Below are 18,343 nucleotides of genomic sequence, written 5' to 3' on the forward strand. Positions count from 1 at the left end.
AGATAATCAACATCCGAGCTGAAGCCGACCCTGGCGTGGCCATTCCAACACCATCCAATCTTTGCAAGGATTATTTGTTCAAGTGGAAAAAGTGGGGAGTATGATCAATTAGCTGTGCTCTTGCTAGCGGACATGCTAGCATAAAAAAATGTGTGGATTTGTTTTGTTAAATGTTGCTAGTTTTAGTTTTTTCCCCCTCCCTCAGGGGGGGAGCTCGGCGGGGCGGTTGCTGGTTGTTCCATCTCCATCGTTGGGGTTCCTGCGGGTGGGGTGGGTGGTTCCCGTGGCCCCGTGCTGGGTGGTCCTGCGGCGGTCGACTTGGGTGGGGTGGCCGGGGGCTGGCCTCGCCGCGCTCTCCGGGGGTGGGGGGGGTGGTCTCGTGGGGGCCCGGTTGCCGGTGGGGTGGGGCGGTATTCCCGTCCGGTTGCGGGGGGTCTCCGGGCCCCCCGGGCGGGGCGTCCCGCCTCTCTGCCCGTGTGAGGTGTGGTCTCTCGCTGGCTTGGGATCTGGCTGTCCCCTGCTTTTCTCGTGCCTTGTCCTCTACCGGGTGCGTCTGTCTGCGGCCTGCTGCTGGCCCTTGTGGGCGAGGCGCTGGGCCGGGCTCTGGGGTTCCTGTCGCTGTCCGGCTTGGCTGTGCGGGGGCGGTGGTCCCTGGTTCCCTGGGCACCACACCTACTGTTTGAGGGTTGGGCTCTCGGGGAGGCTGGGGCCGTGCTCTGGCTCCCACACACTCTGGGAGTCGAATATATTGTCCATACAAATTCACATATACTCACATACATACGTACATACATACATACATACATACATACATACATACATAGGTACCTACGCTCCCACATACATACACAAATACAGTACATATTTACATACTCAAAGTTCATACACCCACACGCACATTCACTGTACAAACACATATACACATTCTGTACATATACAAGTACATATGCATACGTACACTCATGCACATAATCACGTTTCATCAAACATATATTAATGTTAATGCATCAACTATATGATCATCTACATCTACTATATGATCATCTACATCTACTATATGATCATCTACATCTACTATATGATCATCTACATCTACTATATGATCATCTACACCTACTATATGATCATCTACATCTACTATATGATCATCTACATCTACTATATGATCATCTACATCTACTATATGATCATCTACACCTACTATATGATCATCTACATCTACTATATGATCATCTACATCTACTATATGATCATCTACATCAACTATATGATCATCTACATCTACTATATGATCATCTACATCTACTATATGATCATCTACATCTACTATATGATCATCTACATCTACTATATGATCATCTACATCTACTATATGATCATCTACATCTACTATATGATCATCTACATCTACTATATGATCATCTACATCTACTATATGATCATCTACATCTACTATATGATCATCTACATCTACTATATGATCATCTACATCTACTATATGATCATCTACATCTACTATATGATCATCTACATCTACTATATGATCATCTACATCAACTATATGATCATCTACATCTACTATATGATCATCTACATCTACTATATGATCATCTACATCTACTATATGATCATCTACATCTACTATATGATCATCTACATCTACTATATGATCATCTACATCTACTATATGATCATCTACATCTACTATATGATCATCTACATCAACTATATGATCATCTACATCTACTATATGATCATCTACATCTACTATATGATCATCTACATCTACTATATGATCATCTACATCTACTATATGATCATCTACATCTACTATATGATCATCTACATCTACTATATGATCATCTACATCTACTATATGATCATCTACATCTACTATATGATCATCTACATCTACTATATGATCATCTACATCTACTATATGATTTGCCTGAGAAGCTGGATAGGACAAAAAAATAATGTTGCTAGTGGTGGAGTGATCAGAATGAAAATCCCCAGTCAAAAACAGAGCTATTACCAATGATCTTGACTTATATTGTTTAAGTGTGAGAGCAGCCTTAATAATACAAAAGTAATATAACCAATGCAATTTAAGGGATGAGCCCTTCTGTTTATGTTTGAAGCAGACCAACTGTCAAACTGTCAATCATTAGCAATCACCATTCAGAGGTAATGCCTCTTGGTATTATGACTTCCAGAGTGTTTTAGGCCGATCAATGAACCCGCCAATCTGGCCCTCAGGTGGGTTATGAGGCACTCGTGAGAGAGCGACAGAATCAAGTAGAAAGTGACAAGAAATACCTGCCATCCAACGCTCGGGCCAACACCTGGAGGCAGCTTGTGACCACTGAGCTTTCATTTCCTGCAAGAAAATGGAAAAAAGCGATGATATCAAAACTGAATGCAGAAATCCAAACATCTGTTGTGCTTACCAACGACAAAGAGTCGGTGTCTTACGAGAGCTGCAATCTTACAAAAGAGGCTGGATGTGAGAAGAAAGACAAGTGAAATGATCAAATGAAATTGATTATTCAATGCAAACATTTCCCACAACAACTTGCATGAATAAATGAATGAAGTGTGTGGACATGATGGACATGACGTGACACATACCTTACAATCATTTCTTTCTCCTTTCTGGAGGCACTGCTTCCCTTTGTGTCCGAGTAGAGAGACACCGACAGGAAATAACGTCGCTGGCTTTTCACATACTCTTCCAAAAGAGGAAGGAGCACCTGTGAAAAGACAACAAATCAAATCAAATCAAATCAACTTTATTTATAAAGCACATTTAAAATTGACCACAGGGGTAGCCAAAGTGCTGTACAATGAACAGGTTAAAAGATAAAACGAGTACCGAGCAAACACAACACAGCACAAACAGAACACGATAAAAAATAAATAATTAAAATAGAATAAATAAAAACATAAAAACATAAAAACAGGTTCACAGCAGGTGTATTATGGGGCGCCATTGCAGGATGGATATCACTCAGTGTTAAAAGCCATGGAATAAAAGTATGTTTTTAAGAGAGATTTAAAAACAGGAAGAGAGGAGGCTTGTCTAACACTCAGGGGTAGGTCGTTCCAGAGCTTGGGAGCAGCAACGGCGAAAGCTCTGTCACCTCTAAGCTTCAGCCTTGTGTCAGGGACCGTCAACAGCAGCTGATCGGCTGATCTTAAGGATCGGGTGGGGCAGTAAGGCTGAAGGAGGTCAGAGAGATAGGTTGGCGCGAGGTTGACACCAATCACCAATCAAGTGTCACATTCCAAAAGAGATGATTAGTTTCAGGGATCATTGGACAACAAAACATTGTGTTGCTTTGTTTGCACAATCATTTTAGTTACATGTTAGTAAGAATGTAACATTATAGTTACATGTTAGTAAGAATGTAACATTATAGTTACATGTTAGTAAGAATGTAACATTATAGTTACATGTTAGTAAGAATGTAACATTATAGTTACATGTTAGTAAGAATGTAACATTATAGTTACATGTTAGTAATAATGTAACATTATAGTTACATGTTAGTAAGAATGTAACATTATAGTTACATGTTAGTAAGAATGTAACATGAAAGTTACATGTTAGTAAGAATGTAACATGAAAGTTACATGTTAGTAAGAATGTAACATTATAGTTACATGTTAGTAAGAATGTAACATTATAGTTACATGTTAGTAAGAATGTAACATGAAAGTTACATGTTAGTAAGAATGTAACATTATAGTTACATGTTAGTAAGAATGTAACATTATAGTTACATGTTAGTAAGAATGTAACATTATAGTTACATGTTAGTAAGAATGTAACATTATAGTTACATGTTAGTAAGAATACATCCAGATGATTCACATTTGGAGTAATGTGTAGATAACCAAGTTGGGACCCTATGTGGCCCCCTCATGGTGTGATGTCATCTCCAGAACTGGAGCCCATTCCCCCGCGTAGACAATGTGGGTATGGATATTATTTTGTTTTTGTAGCCCTGGTCCATGATTACTTCAAAACTGATATGGCTAACATAATTAGCTAAAAAGAAATATAAAAGAATCAACATTTCCTCTTTTACAGACGCCATAGCCTGTTTCCTCATTCTCTTGTCGCATTTCCTCAAGCATCTAGAGGAAAACATCAGTAGAAGAGGACACAAAAGAGAATACTAGCAGCTTATTTCATTATTCTCTCATTTTTGATCGCCGGATCTGCTCTTCTTTCTCCGTTTTTCCGCAGGTTCTGACTCGGTCTTTCTCCCCTCGAGGGTGCTCCTGATTTTCGGGATTGTATTTGCCTTGAACCTTTAAATTGTTTCCCATCTAAACCTCTTTGAAGCCACAATCATTGAAATGATGGCTGCAAATGACACTCCTCACGCTTGGTCCGTCCCAATATGAGTGGCGAGCTCCGTACTTTCCTCCTCATTTGCAGATGTGAGCAGGCTTCTTTAGTTGAGTTGCTACAATCTGCATCTGCCAGACATATTGGATCATTCCAGAACATATTGTTGACCCAGGATGAAGGCTTCTGTAGGTGACGCCAGCAGGATGAAGCACATCCGCCCACATTTGGAAAATAAAAGTGGAAGTTCCAAAATGTGCTGAAACTTGTTAGAAAACAAACCTAAAACCACTACCACGTCTATTTCGGGGGGGAATTCATATTGTCTACTGTTCACTAGTGTTACATATCTAACTTATTGTTATTATTATATAAACAACGACATATTTACTCTCTACTGCTCGCTACTGTTACATATCTGACTTATTATTATTATTATTATAGAAACAACTACATATTTACTCTCTACTGCTCAATACTGTTACATATCTGATTATTGTTATTATTATAGAAACAACTACATATTTACTCTGTATTATATCTGATTTATTGTGCAGAAATATGGGCAATAACTACAAATGTGTGCTTCATTCACTAACTGTGTTACAAAAAAGATCAGTTATAATAATACATAATGTTGGACAAGAGAACACATAAACACTTTATTTATTCAATCGCAAATATTGAAATTCAACAATTTAGTGCATTTGCAAACATGTAAAATGATGCAAACTATAACCTGCTCGCCAAGAATGTACAACAATTCTTCTCATAAATATAAACTTGGAGGACAATCTCATTGAAAACATTTGTATGTGCGTACAACACTTAAAACCTTTAACATATCAGTATGTGGAATTCAATTATTGAATGGATGAAGTAAATAATCCAACAAAGCAGCAATATGATCCAGTTTAAGAGACTGTTCAAACTACAAGTGTTCACGAAGAACAATAATTATGATTAACATCTGATCCAGACCAGGGTGTAGTTTGTTGGTCTGTGATTGGCTGAACAAGCAGACCAGGGTGTAGTTTGTTGTTCAGTGATTGGCTGGCGACCAGACCAGGGTGTAGTTTGTTGGTCTGTGATTGGCTGAAGGAACAGACCAGGGTGTAGTTTGTTGGTCTCTGATTGGCTGAACAAGCAGACCTGGGTGTAATTTGTTGTTCAGTGAATGGCTGGCGACCAGACCAGGGTGTAGTTTGTTGGTCTGTGATTGGCTGGCAACCAGACCAGGTTGTAGTTTGTTTAGCCAGTCACAGACCAACAAACTACACCATGGTCTGCTCGTTAGCCAATCACAGACCAACAAACTACACCCTGGTCTGGTCGCCAGCCAATCACTGAACAACAAACTACACCCAGGTCTGCTCGTTCAGCCAATCAGAGACCAACAAACTACACCCTACCAGAGCAGACCAGGGTGTAGTTTGTTGGTCTGTGATTGGCTGAAGGAGCAGCCTGCTCCGAGGCAGAACGGCGTGGGAAGCTTTAATGGATGTCATGAAGGCAATGGACACGCCCACATGGATTTCTTAAGCGGCTAAATAAATTACGCAGCCACAAAGGATTTTTCAGGGAAGGCGTTACTTTTAGCAACCGTTTAACAAAACTAATTCGATGGCATCATTTTGAATCCTAACTCCAGGCTCTGCATAGAAAATAAAAATTTCCTGTTAGATGGTAAAAATCAAACCTTCAGGAAGAAGTGGACAGGTTGCTGGTGTGACGCTCCCTCTCCTTTGGAAGTCTGTCCTCTGGCTTGCATCACCTCTGTGGGGAAAAGAAATGTTGGTATGTATACACACGTTCAAGAAAATTCCTATTTCAAACAACATTAGGATGCCTCAAATCCAAAGGATTTTTCAGAAGAAGTGTCAATGTTCACAGCTCAGAAGGAAGTTCATCAGGTAAATGCTGGAGTGTTGTCATGTTGTGCCAATATTCACAGACTGATATCAGGTAAATGTTTGAGTGTCATCATGTTGTGCCAATATTCTCACAGACTGATATCAGGTAAATGTTTGAGTGTCGTCATGTTGTGCCAATATTCTCACAGACTGATATCAGGTAAATGTTTGAGTGTCGTCATGTTGTGCCAATATTCTCACAGACTGGAAGACTTTGTTAAACAGCTTACCCAGTTCCAAGATGTGTTCCTGGGCCTCCTCGGTGTAAGACAGCAGGCGCTGGAGGAGAGTGGCAGCAAAACACTTGGCGCTGGCTGGAAAATCTACATCCGCTTTCTTGCCATCCCTGCAGAGCAACATTCAGCAATGAACACATGCAAGCCTCCACAACTTTGTTATTCTTAGTCAGAGTCACAAGTCTGAGGGCAGAGGCCGACGCAATATCTGTGGGCGCTAGTCTTGTCACGCTACCAAAATGGATTTCCATACATTTCGGTACTTTGATACTTTTCTAAATAAAGGGGATCACAAAAAAAGAAGCTACATAACTGTTACACAAATGTTCCGTAAAACATAACTCAATGTGCATTCTCAAAGTGAACAGATGATTGTGTCATCTCTCTTCTTCTTCTATCCCCCCAAAGGCCATAGGTGTTTTTTTCCTGTATGTCACCCCATTGTCCAATGTGAAACACCCAAAACACTTTTTCTCTACAAGTCCAGTTTAGCGGCTGGCTTACTGACACGGCCCGACCTGGTCAAAACATGTCCTTGTGTTTGTGTTGGGGTTGTCAGCTCACTTGGATTTGGGCAGCTATCCTCTGTAACGGTGGCACACAGTGATTGAGATATCATCCCACCACTCTCATTGGTGTGTGCAGGTGGGGTAGTCTTTTCCCGCTCGGGGATTGGTTGTGCCCGAAGATGAAGTCAAGAGAGGAGAACACCGTTGAGCTTGGCCGTGATCTCATCCGAGGTAGGTAAAATATAACGCTCTCTTTTGACTGAATTGTGAAGCCGTTTCAAGTCCACACATATCCTGGCTTTGGCAGTGTTCTTCTTCAGAACAGGTACCATTGGTGCACACCATTCAGTTGGCTGTGTTACTTGCTCTATGATGCCGTTATACTCCATCCTGTGTAGTTCATCTTTCACTTTTTGTAATATTGGGAAGGGCACACGTCGTGCGTAATGAACAGCATACGGTTGGGCACCATCTTTCAGCTGGATTCTAACTGGTTCAGTGTTTAGTGTTCCATGCTCACCGTAAGCTTGCTGATGTCCTGTGGTGGTGTGTGTCACTTCGTCGACTCGTCGCACCAAGTTCATTCTTACTGACAGGGACCGGCTGAGTAGATTGTTGACACTACTGCCGCGCACCACGTATGCTTTGAAGGGGTAATCCTTCCCTTTGTAGCTAACTGTTGCTTTAAATCGGCCCAGACATATGAGTTCACCTCCTGGGCTGTCCAGAGGAATGTCAGCAGTTTCCAGTGCTCTCAGTGGGGTGAGTGTTTGAAACGCATCCTCACTTAATACACTGACATCAGCTCCTGTGTCAATTTTAAATTCCATTGGGATGGAATCCACCTGTAGTTGAACAGTCCACTGTTCTTTCTCATCTCCACTGCACACGGAACCTAAGAAATAGGATGTCTGTTCAACATGCCCACTTTCTGTGACTTCATTCACTGACTTGTTGCTGCTGCGACACACTCTGGCCCAATGTCTGGTTTTATGGCAGTTGTGGCAAGTAGCTTTTCTTGCCGGGCATTTTCCCTCTCTGCCATGCTCAGCTTTCCCGCATTTTCCACATTTATTTTCATTCCCCCATTTTCTGTCTTTTGTCTTGCCTTGTTGTTGTTTCCAATGATTTTGTTGTTTGTAACGCACCTCCTGTACTGATCTCATCTTGTCTCCATGCAGGTTTACTTGTGCCGCAACCTCCTCTGACTGCCTGACGGGCTGTATTGTCAGTGCGAGCGTTAGGTCCGCCATTAGCTGTAGCCTGCGTGAGAGCTCCTTGTCAATTATCCTGACAACAATACGGTCGCGGATATTTTCATCCTGGCAGGCACCGAACTTACAGTGCTCTGACAGATGGTACAGAGATCTGATCAAACACTCTGCCTTCTCCCCAGGCCGCTGGACACGCTGGTGAAAACTTGCTCTCTCGTGGATAATATTCCTCCTCGGGAAAAAATACTCGTCAAACTTTTTCACCACGCGGTCAAAATTGTTTCTATGTCCGTCTTCGGCAAAGGTGAACGATTTATATATATTTTCTGCTTCGTTGCCCATTGCATAAATCAGGCAGCTCACCTGCACGTTTCCATCCTCATTGTTGAGTTTCGTTGCGAGTCTGTATCGCTCAAAGCGTTGTCTCCAGTCTAGCCATTCCGTCGGCTTGTCAAAGGCAAAACTCGCTGGGGGATTAAACTTCGCCATGTCGTCTATTTCCGTCTTAAATTGATCTTCGTGACTCACGGACCACTTTTGACACCATGTAGAATGATCGAGGGCGAGTTCTTGGTTTCTTTATGTGGGTTTATTGTAGGCAGTTTTCATGAACGTCCTCCCAGCGCGGCAACAACACACAACAACAGTCACGTTTTTCTCTACCGTAAAGCAGTTTGTCTGCCGTAAACAGCAATGTTGTGACAATCTTAAACAGGGCAATACTGCCATTTACTGTATGTGCATATGGGACAGGACACACACTTCCAGTTGTGCTTATCGTATACGTGTTTGAAATGCTTTAAGCCTTTATCGTGTCCAAAAAATGGACAGAGTTGTCCATTTCTATGGTAATAATGAGATTGTAAAGGACTTATTGTTGACGTTTATGTGCTAAAACCACTTTCTTGTTTAGAAGCTACATACAATATTAACTCTTCTGTGTCCATGCACATAATTCATATTAATGAAGTGTTTGGATGTATTCATTCAAGAGAGTTACATATATTATAATGAAGTACATTTATACTGTACTTTGGAAGTTCCCTTTATACCCATAAAAGAATGAGATATTATAAAAAAGTATCTCCAGTACTGTACTGTTTACGTGTTGAAGTACCAAATACAATCAACATTAAACAACATCTTGGTGATAGAAAATAATATTTTGATATTGACACATCTCCCGCGGGTATTCTCGTCATGTTGAGATGTTTCAATATCAAAATACATTTTTAGGAAAAAATGTGATGCCCCCTGCCTTAACTATTTTTCTGCAAGTCTGAAAGATGAAATATTTACAAAGACTAGTATTCAGTCACAAGACGTAACCAAAGCCAGTGCATGAAGACCCCATCAAGTGGACTATTGAAGAGTGCCGTCTTCGTCCTCCACGATAAATCCACTCAATCGTCTTCTTCGGTGAGTAGCGGTCCGGCCTTTTGGGCCCGTTAGTGATAGTGGATTTTGGTTCTGTGTTTTTTCCTTTTTCGATTGGGCTTTTGGTATGTTGTGTTCCTTTTGGTGGAGTCTTCTCCATGACAAGGTGAGTCCTTTAGGCGCTAATTGGCTGACTGAATGATTGTATGAGTGCCTTTGATTTATTGTGGACAAATTCATTAGTCCGCCGTGACTCATCCCCTCATTGTTTTGGTCTAATGTGACAAAGCTACATTTTTTGGCAGCATGTGAAGCTTGTAAAAAAAAGTGCAGTGGAAAAAAATCAACCGACCCGGAAGTGATGAGGCGGTTTGGCTGAAAGCAGGATTTTCATTGAAGTTGTATTCAACAGAGGCAAACGAGTGCAAATGGCATTACTGGTGTTCCTAATATATTGGCCTTGAAGGGAACAGTGTGCACCAGAATCATCAATACATCAGCCTCAACATGCTATAAATCATCAATACATCAGCCTCAACATGCTATAAATCATCAATACATCAGCCTCAACATGCTATAAATCATCAATACATCAGCCTCAACATGCTATAAATCATCAATACATCAGCCTCAACATGCTATAAAGAAAGAGAGTAAAAAAGAGTAGCAGCTTTTAGACGGGGGAATTGTGCTCCATCCTCACTTTCAATGACTTATCAACGAGCTAAGGAAGTCTCACTCATTTTGCTCATTTTGTTTTCCGACCAATCTTGCTCAAACGTTACACACACAAAAGGTATTTGGGCTAAATACTAAAGTTACACTGGGTGTTTTGTGGAAACTTTGACTTGTGGTGAAACTTGACAGTAGCGGTGCATGTTTTGTGTTGGTGAGAAGAATAGCTTTTATACATCACCTCCACACCGTGTAGCCATTGAGCTGAAGGAACTTGAGCACATCCTGGGCTCTTTGGCGGAACTTAGCCTTGTCCTTTGCAGTCAGCGCATGGTAGGACATGAGGATGGTGTGCCCACTACTCCCTGAAGATATGCAAGGGTCAAAGAATAATATTAGTCATAGGGCACGAGGATGGTGTGCCCACTACCCCCTGAAGATACGCAAGGGTCAAAGAATAATATTTGTCAAAGACCTTTCACTAATGACTTTGGACAATTTTACAATGTTGGCTATTAATTCCACTTTCAGGTGAGTGGAATTCCCTAAAGTGACCTTTTAGCACATTATTGGGATACACCCTAATCAATCTCACTTCTCTCTGGGTGGAAACTAAGAACGTTAAAGTAGCAGTAGAGTGGAAAAACAAGTTTCTTCTATATTAAAGCTATTATCATTTATATCTGATGTATGATACTAAACGACTTCCAAACTTTGCGAATAAATAGATATGCTCAAATTAGTATCAATCTCACAGAGATTCCCGAGCCAATTTAAGAGTTTATTAGCAAAGATGTGGAGGTAGCAACAACTGATCCCTTCCCCATCAACAGCAATGCTAATCAAGCAGACTTTCTGAGAGCCAACAAAGATTAATTTGGGGGGAAATAATGATCCAGGACCTTATATTTTTGAGCCTGAACACAAAGATGAGCAATGAGTTTTAGAAAGCCAAATGTAACTTTATTGTGACACTGTAGCATTAGCAACATTCTTAGGTGCTAAACATACAAACTAACCATAATAAACCAAACACTTAGTGTAATATTTCCACTCTCGCTGGGATGCCAACAGACGAGGAGCTCACATAATTCTGTTTAGATGAAGATTCAATCACAATCCTCAAGAAGGGTTGTACAAAGTTGCTGTGAAACTGCGTCTTTTTCGTCATCTCTGGGGATGTGAAAGTGTAGCAGCCTGTTGGTCCATGGCCACATTTGTCTACTAGCAGGTGAGAAATGCTTGAAATATAATCTAAAATGGCAGAAGCAGCCTCAGTGTGTCAACAATAGCAGCGTAAGCTAGCATTAGCTCACTGCTATCAATGCCCCACTAAAATAGTCTGTCTGTGTTAGCGCTTATAATAACAATATCACTCATATTTAGTTAATTTTCAGGTCATGACATGTAAATGGAGTATTGTTGGCACTTTCTGGATGTTTTTAGAGAGGACCCTCCATCTGTTGCCTCAATTGTTAGATATTTATTTAACATTTAGAATGCAATAAAAAGCCAGGCATGAGCATTCTTCTCTTACATAAAGATTGTGAATGATAAACAGCACAACTCTTTGAAATGTTTGTGTATTTCCAGTATGACTGATCTAATAATATGCTCAGAGTGCAGAAGTGTTACTACAGTGACGTAGAATCTACACAACCTGCCCAAGTTATTCAAAGCGGAATATTCAAAATGGCCGACTGAATTTGTGGCATTTTGTGATGTTTCCATACTTTGATGATTGTAAACACAATAGGGTATGGTTTAATGGATACAATCAAACACAATCAAGCATATAAAGTCAACTTGTTTTTCTGCTACTTTAATTTAGTAGAAATAAAAAAGTGACTCTAATAGGACGGCTGATGCCCAATGCAGGCATTCAGCGTAACACCTCAACCAAATCAACTGCGTCACTATGGCGACGCCAAATGGCAAAAATCCCAAAACAAGCAATAACACTACTGATAACATAATGCTGCTACGATCAAATTCAAAGAACTAAAAGGACAGCAAGAAATGTCAATCCCAATTCCAGAGAACGTTTGACTTTGTCCAGTCATGAGATCAAGTGATGCTTTCAAACATTCTGATCTATGCAGCAACCTCAATTTCTTGTCATGTTCTTTGTGTCTCGTAAAAGAAGACTTGAAATGAAATGAATCTCTACGGAGAAAACCTTTGATCAAACTAGCAAGAAGATTTGAATGTCGGACCTCCTGCTGTTTCGTCAGTCATAAGAAGAAACCTTTCAAGGTCTGCTAATAGAGACCAAGGTCTCCTTCCAAAGGGCCAATGGAAAATAGTTCACTCAAGATTGTGCAATTCTTTACTTCCTTAGCCTGAGAATACAATGAATGAATGAATGTGAATCTTCACAGTATCTTGCTCCTTCCAAAACCATCTGCTCTCAGATCTTTGGAACACAAACTCATGCGCATATTTCACATTCTGAATGTCAAACTTTATGAAGTGCAATCAGCCCAAAGCATCGGCAACCATCAGATATGTGAGCATGAGAAAGATGAGGCTCTATAAAAGGAGAGCCCAGAGATGATCATTCTACCTTCCAGCTTCTTCCTCTGAGCCCAGGAATTGTGGTAGTTTTCAGCCAACCTTTCAGCCATAGCCTGAGCAGAAGGAACAGTGAAATGAGCAAACTGCTGACTAAGGACTAGGGTTGTGATTACTCACACACTGATCCCATGTCAAGGTAATGCTACTCGTGTCCAAAGGTTTGGGGCTGAAGGTTGAGGCTCCTTCGAAAGACAACTGCCATCAAAAAGAAAATGGGTCAAAATAGTCAAAGTCTAGCGTTGTAAATGATATTGTGTGGAAACATATGCAAGTCTACAGTTTTTATGTTGCTTTTCTAGACAAGGTTCACTTAGTCGATCACATGATTTCTTTTGTATATTTCACTTCACTTTCATTCACATCTGCAAAACATCATTGGGCTCTTTTTTAGACTTTAGCTGTTAGTATATTTTATTTGAAGAGAAACAATATCACTCACAGTTTAAAGGTGGAAAAGGTTTGAACCTGGAACAGATTTATTACATTTCAAAGACTGTATTGGAAAAATGTATTGTTGGGGCCAATGATGTTGGGGCCAGAGTGCAACGACATTGTCAACAAGAAAGGATCATTAAATGTGTCGATAACAGTCAGTGACGTCATTGGCCGTTTTTGTACAAATATGTGCGATGACTGCAGAGTAACAGGAAAAAAATGTCTGCAGCCACCGCAAGTGACAACTAAAAACAATACAGAACAAAATGTGTTTAAATTGCAAGAATAAAACTGAAGAATCAACTGAAAAAAGTTCATTTGTATTTTTCATCATATTCAGCATTTATTTAAACTCACCTTATTTCCTCTCTCCTACAGCGTCCGTCACAATCAATTATGCAAATCAGGCAAGGACGTCATCTGCTGACTTCTAGCCACTTTTAGGACAGCTAATAGCTACTTTGTGTACTGAGGAGTTGGCAACATAGTTAGCTTGTTACCTCGCCATGCAGTTGTGTGAACAATAGCTTTGATCATTATGTTCTCCAAAGTCCACCAGCTTAAAAAACATATTTTGAAACATCAACAAACAATGCTCTTTTCTTTTTCTCGTTGTAATTGCGTCGTTTGTGTACATAAAAATGAATTCTTTGTTTGATCAGCACTTTGCAAGGCCTTGCTTTTAAGTGGACAAACATTTGAGTTATTATTTTTGTCATAGCCTAATTAGCGGCACAGTAACGGTATAAATAAATATTTATGAATTATAAATAATCATTTTCATTGTCTTAATTGTTAGTTCGCACATGCCTAAAAATATTTCAAGATGGATTTGGCTAATTAGCCATTTCAACTAATCGTTAAGATAGTGGATTAACAAAATATGTACAGCTCTCATTAGAGCTCTCAAAGGCTTACAGTCAGTGATGGGCAGTAACAAGCTACATGTAGCTAAGCTACGTGGCGTAACTACATTTTCCAGCAGCTTAACGAGTATCTTTTCCTGTAGCTTAGCTACTTTTAAAGCCATATAGCGAGGTAGCTACCATCAAGGCTTCAAAGAGAGAAAATGGACGGTGAACAAAATACAATTATTTGTATTTGTTGGGCAGGTAGGTTGACTTTGCAGGTGAGATTGCTCAAGTCCTCCTATTGAAGTTTATAGGACAACAGAACATGAGGCAAGAACCAAGGGATTGGAGTGTTGTTGTTGTGAAACATGGGCAAAGAGACAGGAGTGATATTAAGTGCACACACCTGTCCAGACTGTGAGATTCTCCGTGTGCAGGTGTGGATGTCCAACATATCGCCTTCTTTGGTGCGCTCGATAGTCCACCCCAAGGCCAGCATGCTCTTTATGGTCTCCTTAATGGCCCAGCGGTATGCTTCCTTGTCCTGGTGGAAAGACAAAGAACTCTGGTGTGAAGTAGACATTTGTCAGAAGGGGAACGTGACAATGGTGATGTATATAAAGACATACAGCAAAGTGACATGTGGTGTAATAGTGGTGATATATATATATATATATATATATATATATACATATATATATATATATATATATATATATATATATATATATATATATATACACATATATATATATATATATATACACATATATATATATATATATACATATATATATATATATATATATATATATATATATATATATATATATATATATATATATATATATATATATATATATATATATATATATATATCATACTTGCCAACCCTCCCGGATTTTCCGGGAGACTCCCGAAATTCAGCGCCTCTCCCGAAAACCTCCTGGGACAAATTTTCTCCCGAAAATCTCCCGAAATTCAGGCGGAGCTGGAGGCCACGCCCCCTCCAGCTCCATGCGGACCTGAGTCCACTTTCCCACAATATAAAGAACGTCTACAGTAAAGCAGTTGGTCTGCCGTAATCAGCAATGTTGTGACACTCTTAAACAGGACAATACTGCCATCTAGTGCATTTAATGAAAGCACTTTTGTGCGTGCCACACAGCAATGCATCATCAGAGAGGGTGTTCAGCATGGTTAGAAAGATAGTGACAGAGAATAGAACAAGGATGGACAATTCAACCCTTAACTCAACAATGAGTGGATGAGTGTTATGTGTGTGTATATGTGTAAATAAATGAACACTGAAATTCAAGTATTTCTTTTATTTATATATATATATATATATATATATATATATATATATATATATATATATATATATATATATATATATATATATATATATATATATATATGTCTTAATAAGGTTATCCAAAAAATAGTGCTCGATACCGTAGTAGAGCGCAATATATGTATGTGTGGGAAAAAAATCACAAGACTATTTCATCTCTACAGGCCTGTTTCATGAGGGGGGGTACCCTCAATCATCAGGAGATTTTAATGGGAGCATTCGCATACCATGGTTTATATAGGGCACAGAGTGGGTGGGTACAGGCTGGCCTAGGGGCGTGGTGATTGGCTCATGTGTTACCTAGGAGGTGTTTCCGTCTATGGCGGCATGTTGTTACAATTTCGCTGCGCTTGTTGAGGGATGACAGGTCTGGACGGTAAATAATAAACAGTTTCTCTGATTGCCCTCTCAACGGGGGGTGCTTACAAACATCAGTTGTCTACCAATCTAAGGTAATACGCAAGGACATTAACACATCCGACACATATGTAGGATTAACCGAGGGAGAATTCAAAACCAGATGGAACAATCACAAGGCTTCTTTCAGGAACAAAAACCGGCGAAATACCACAGAACTCAGCAAACACATTTGGGACCTCAAAGACAATAATGTTAAATATTCAATAACATGGCAAATTCTTGCATCCAGCACACCTTACAATAGTGGTAATAAAAGATGCAACCTATGCTTGAAAGAGAAACTGTTTATTATTTACCGTCCAGACCTGTCATCCCTCAACAAGCGCAGCGAAATTGTAACAACATGCCGCCATAGACGGAAACACCTCCTAGGTAACACATGAGCCAATCACCACGCCCCTAGGCCAGCCTGTACCCACCCACTCTGTGCCCTATATAAACCATGGTATGCAAATGCTCCCATTAAAATCTCCTGATGATTGAGGGTACCCCCCCTCATGAAACAGGCCTGTAGAGATGAAATAGTCTTGTGATTTTTTTCCCACACATACATATATATATATATATATATATATATATATATATATATATATATATATATATATATATATATATATATATATATATATATATATATGAAATACTTGACTTCTAGCTGTAAATATACTCCTCCCCTCTTAACCACGCCCTCAACGATGCCCCCAACCACACCCCCGCCCCAATCATGAATTGTCCATCCTTGTTCTATTCTCTGTCACTATTTCAGAACACAGCCATTATACAAATATACATTATAAAATCAATAAGAAAACGGGAGCTCTATTTTGGGAGTCTGAATTAGGATCAGAAGTTCTTATATAAACATTGCGTACTCACGTCGCCTTTTTGTATTGATTACTGCAGCTGTGCACTGGATTCATTCACAAATACAAACTACAACTCACAAACACTTTAGAGTTAGGCTCCACCATCAGAATGTGTACTTAAACTTATAAAGATCACATGGATATTATTCAGTGAGTTGATTCACCAAAACTAACCTGTTATACAGGAGGAAAAAGCACACAAGACGTTTCAATTATTCACAGACTGGTCGCGCTCATCAGAATGACAAGACACTTCCGGTCTGCAGGTGATAGCATTCAATTGGGAAGAAACGCCCTACTGCCTCCTACTGACCAATGTGAATACTGATAAATGTGTAATGACAGCTCCAAAAACGAATTCAAACCACAAAATAAAATAAATAAATCAACACAAAAATGTGACACATTATGGGTGGGTCACATATGCATGGACAGTAGATGGCAGTATTGTCCTGTTTAAGAGTGTCACAACATTGCTGTTTACGGCAGACCAACTGCTTTACGTAGACGAAAACACGACTGCTGTTGTTGTGTGTTGTTACCGCGCTGGGAGGACGTTAATGAAACTGCCTAACAATAAACACACATAAGAAACCAAGAACTCGCCCTCCATCATTAGCTGTTTATATTGTGGGAAAGCGGACGTGTGAACAGGCTGTCAACACGTCACTCAGGTCCGTATGGAGCTGGAGGGGGCGTGGCCTCCAGCTCCGCCTGAATTTCGGGAGATTTTCGTGAGAAAATTTGTCCCGGGAGGTTTTCGGGAGAGCCGCTGAATTTCGGGAGTCTCCCGGAAAATCCGGGAGGGTTGGCAAGTATGGTACTGATGTATACAAAGTGACATGTGGTGTAACAATGGTGATGTATACAAAGTGACATGTGGTGTAACAATGGTGATGTATACAAAGTGACATGTGGTGTAACAGTGGTGATATATACCAAGTGACATGTGGTGTAACAAAGTGACATGTGGTGTAACAAAGTGACATGTGGTGTAACAATGGTGATGTATACCAAGTGACATGTGGTGTAACAAAGTGACATGTGGTGTAACAAAGTGACATGTGGTGTAACAATGGTGATGTATACCAAGTGACATGTGGTGTAACAAAGTGACATGTGGTGTAACAATGGTGATGTATACCAAGTGACATGTGGTGTAACAAAGTGACATGTGGTGTAACAAAGTGACATGTGGTGTAACAATGGTAATGTATACCAAGTGACATGTGGTGTAACAATGGTGATGTATACCAAGTGACATGTGGTGTAACAAAGTGACATGTGGTGTAACAAAATGACATGTGGTGTAACAGTGGTGATGTATATGAAGTCCTAGAAGTAAGCGAGTGATTCATAAGAGCAATCATTGAAAGTGAGGCCTGTTCATCTTTCATATAAGATGTTACCTTTTCAGCAAGAGCCCTGTATGGCTTGAGGAGGGGGTGGACCTTGGTGCTGTCACACAGATGCTCCCCGTGGACCCAGCCACTGGAGAACTGACAAGACAAGAGCATGCATGAATGGACTTCTCACACTCCCTCACATTTCTG

The 18,343-nt window shown here is 40.2% G+C and overlaps 1 protein-coding gene across 1 annotated transcript in view; it reads right to left on the reverse strand.

The window, feature by feature from the left end:
• The window catches only part of LOC133577041 (ryanodine receptor 2-like), a 194,230-nt gene that overhangs the window by 74,530 nt on the left and 101,357 nt on the right, over positions 1 to 18,343 (reverse strand). The window contains exons 55-64 of the mRNA XM_061930583.2: positions 18,200 to 18,289; positions 14,554 to 14,691; positions 12,979 to 13,056; positions 12,851 to 12,914; positions 10,526 to 10,649; positions 6,504 to 6,619; positions 6,060 to 6,136; positions 2,632 to 2,753; positions 2,451 to 2,500; positions 2,320 to 2,380 (exon numbers count right to left, since the gene is read on the reverse strand). Coding sequence (XP_061786567.1) covers positions 2,320 to 2,380; positions 2,451 to 2,500; positions 2,632 to 2,753; positions 6,060 to 6,136; positions 6,504 to 6,619; positions 10,526 to 10,649; positions 12,851 to 12,914; positions 12,979 to 13,056; positions 14,554 to 14,691; positions 18,200 to 18,289 — 920 coding nt within the window. The remainder of the gene's footprint in view (positions 1 to 2,319; positions 2,381 to 2,450; positions 2,501 to 2,631; positions 2,754 to 6,059; positions 6,137 to 6,503; positions 6,620 to 10,525; positions 10,650 to 12,850; positions 12,915 to 12,978; positions 13,057 to 14,553; positions 14,692 to 18,199; positions 18,290 to 18,343) is intronic.

This window comes from Nerophis lumbriciformis, linkage group LG02 (assembly GCF_033978685.3).
Source record: "Nerophis lumbriciformis linkage group LG02, RoL_Nlum_v2.1, whole genome shotgun sequence".
NCBI lineage: Eukaryota > Metazoa > Chordata > Actinopteri > Syngnathiformes > Syngnathidae > Nerophis > Nerophis lumbriciformis.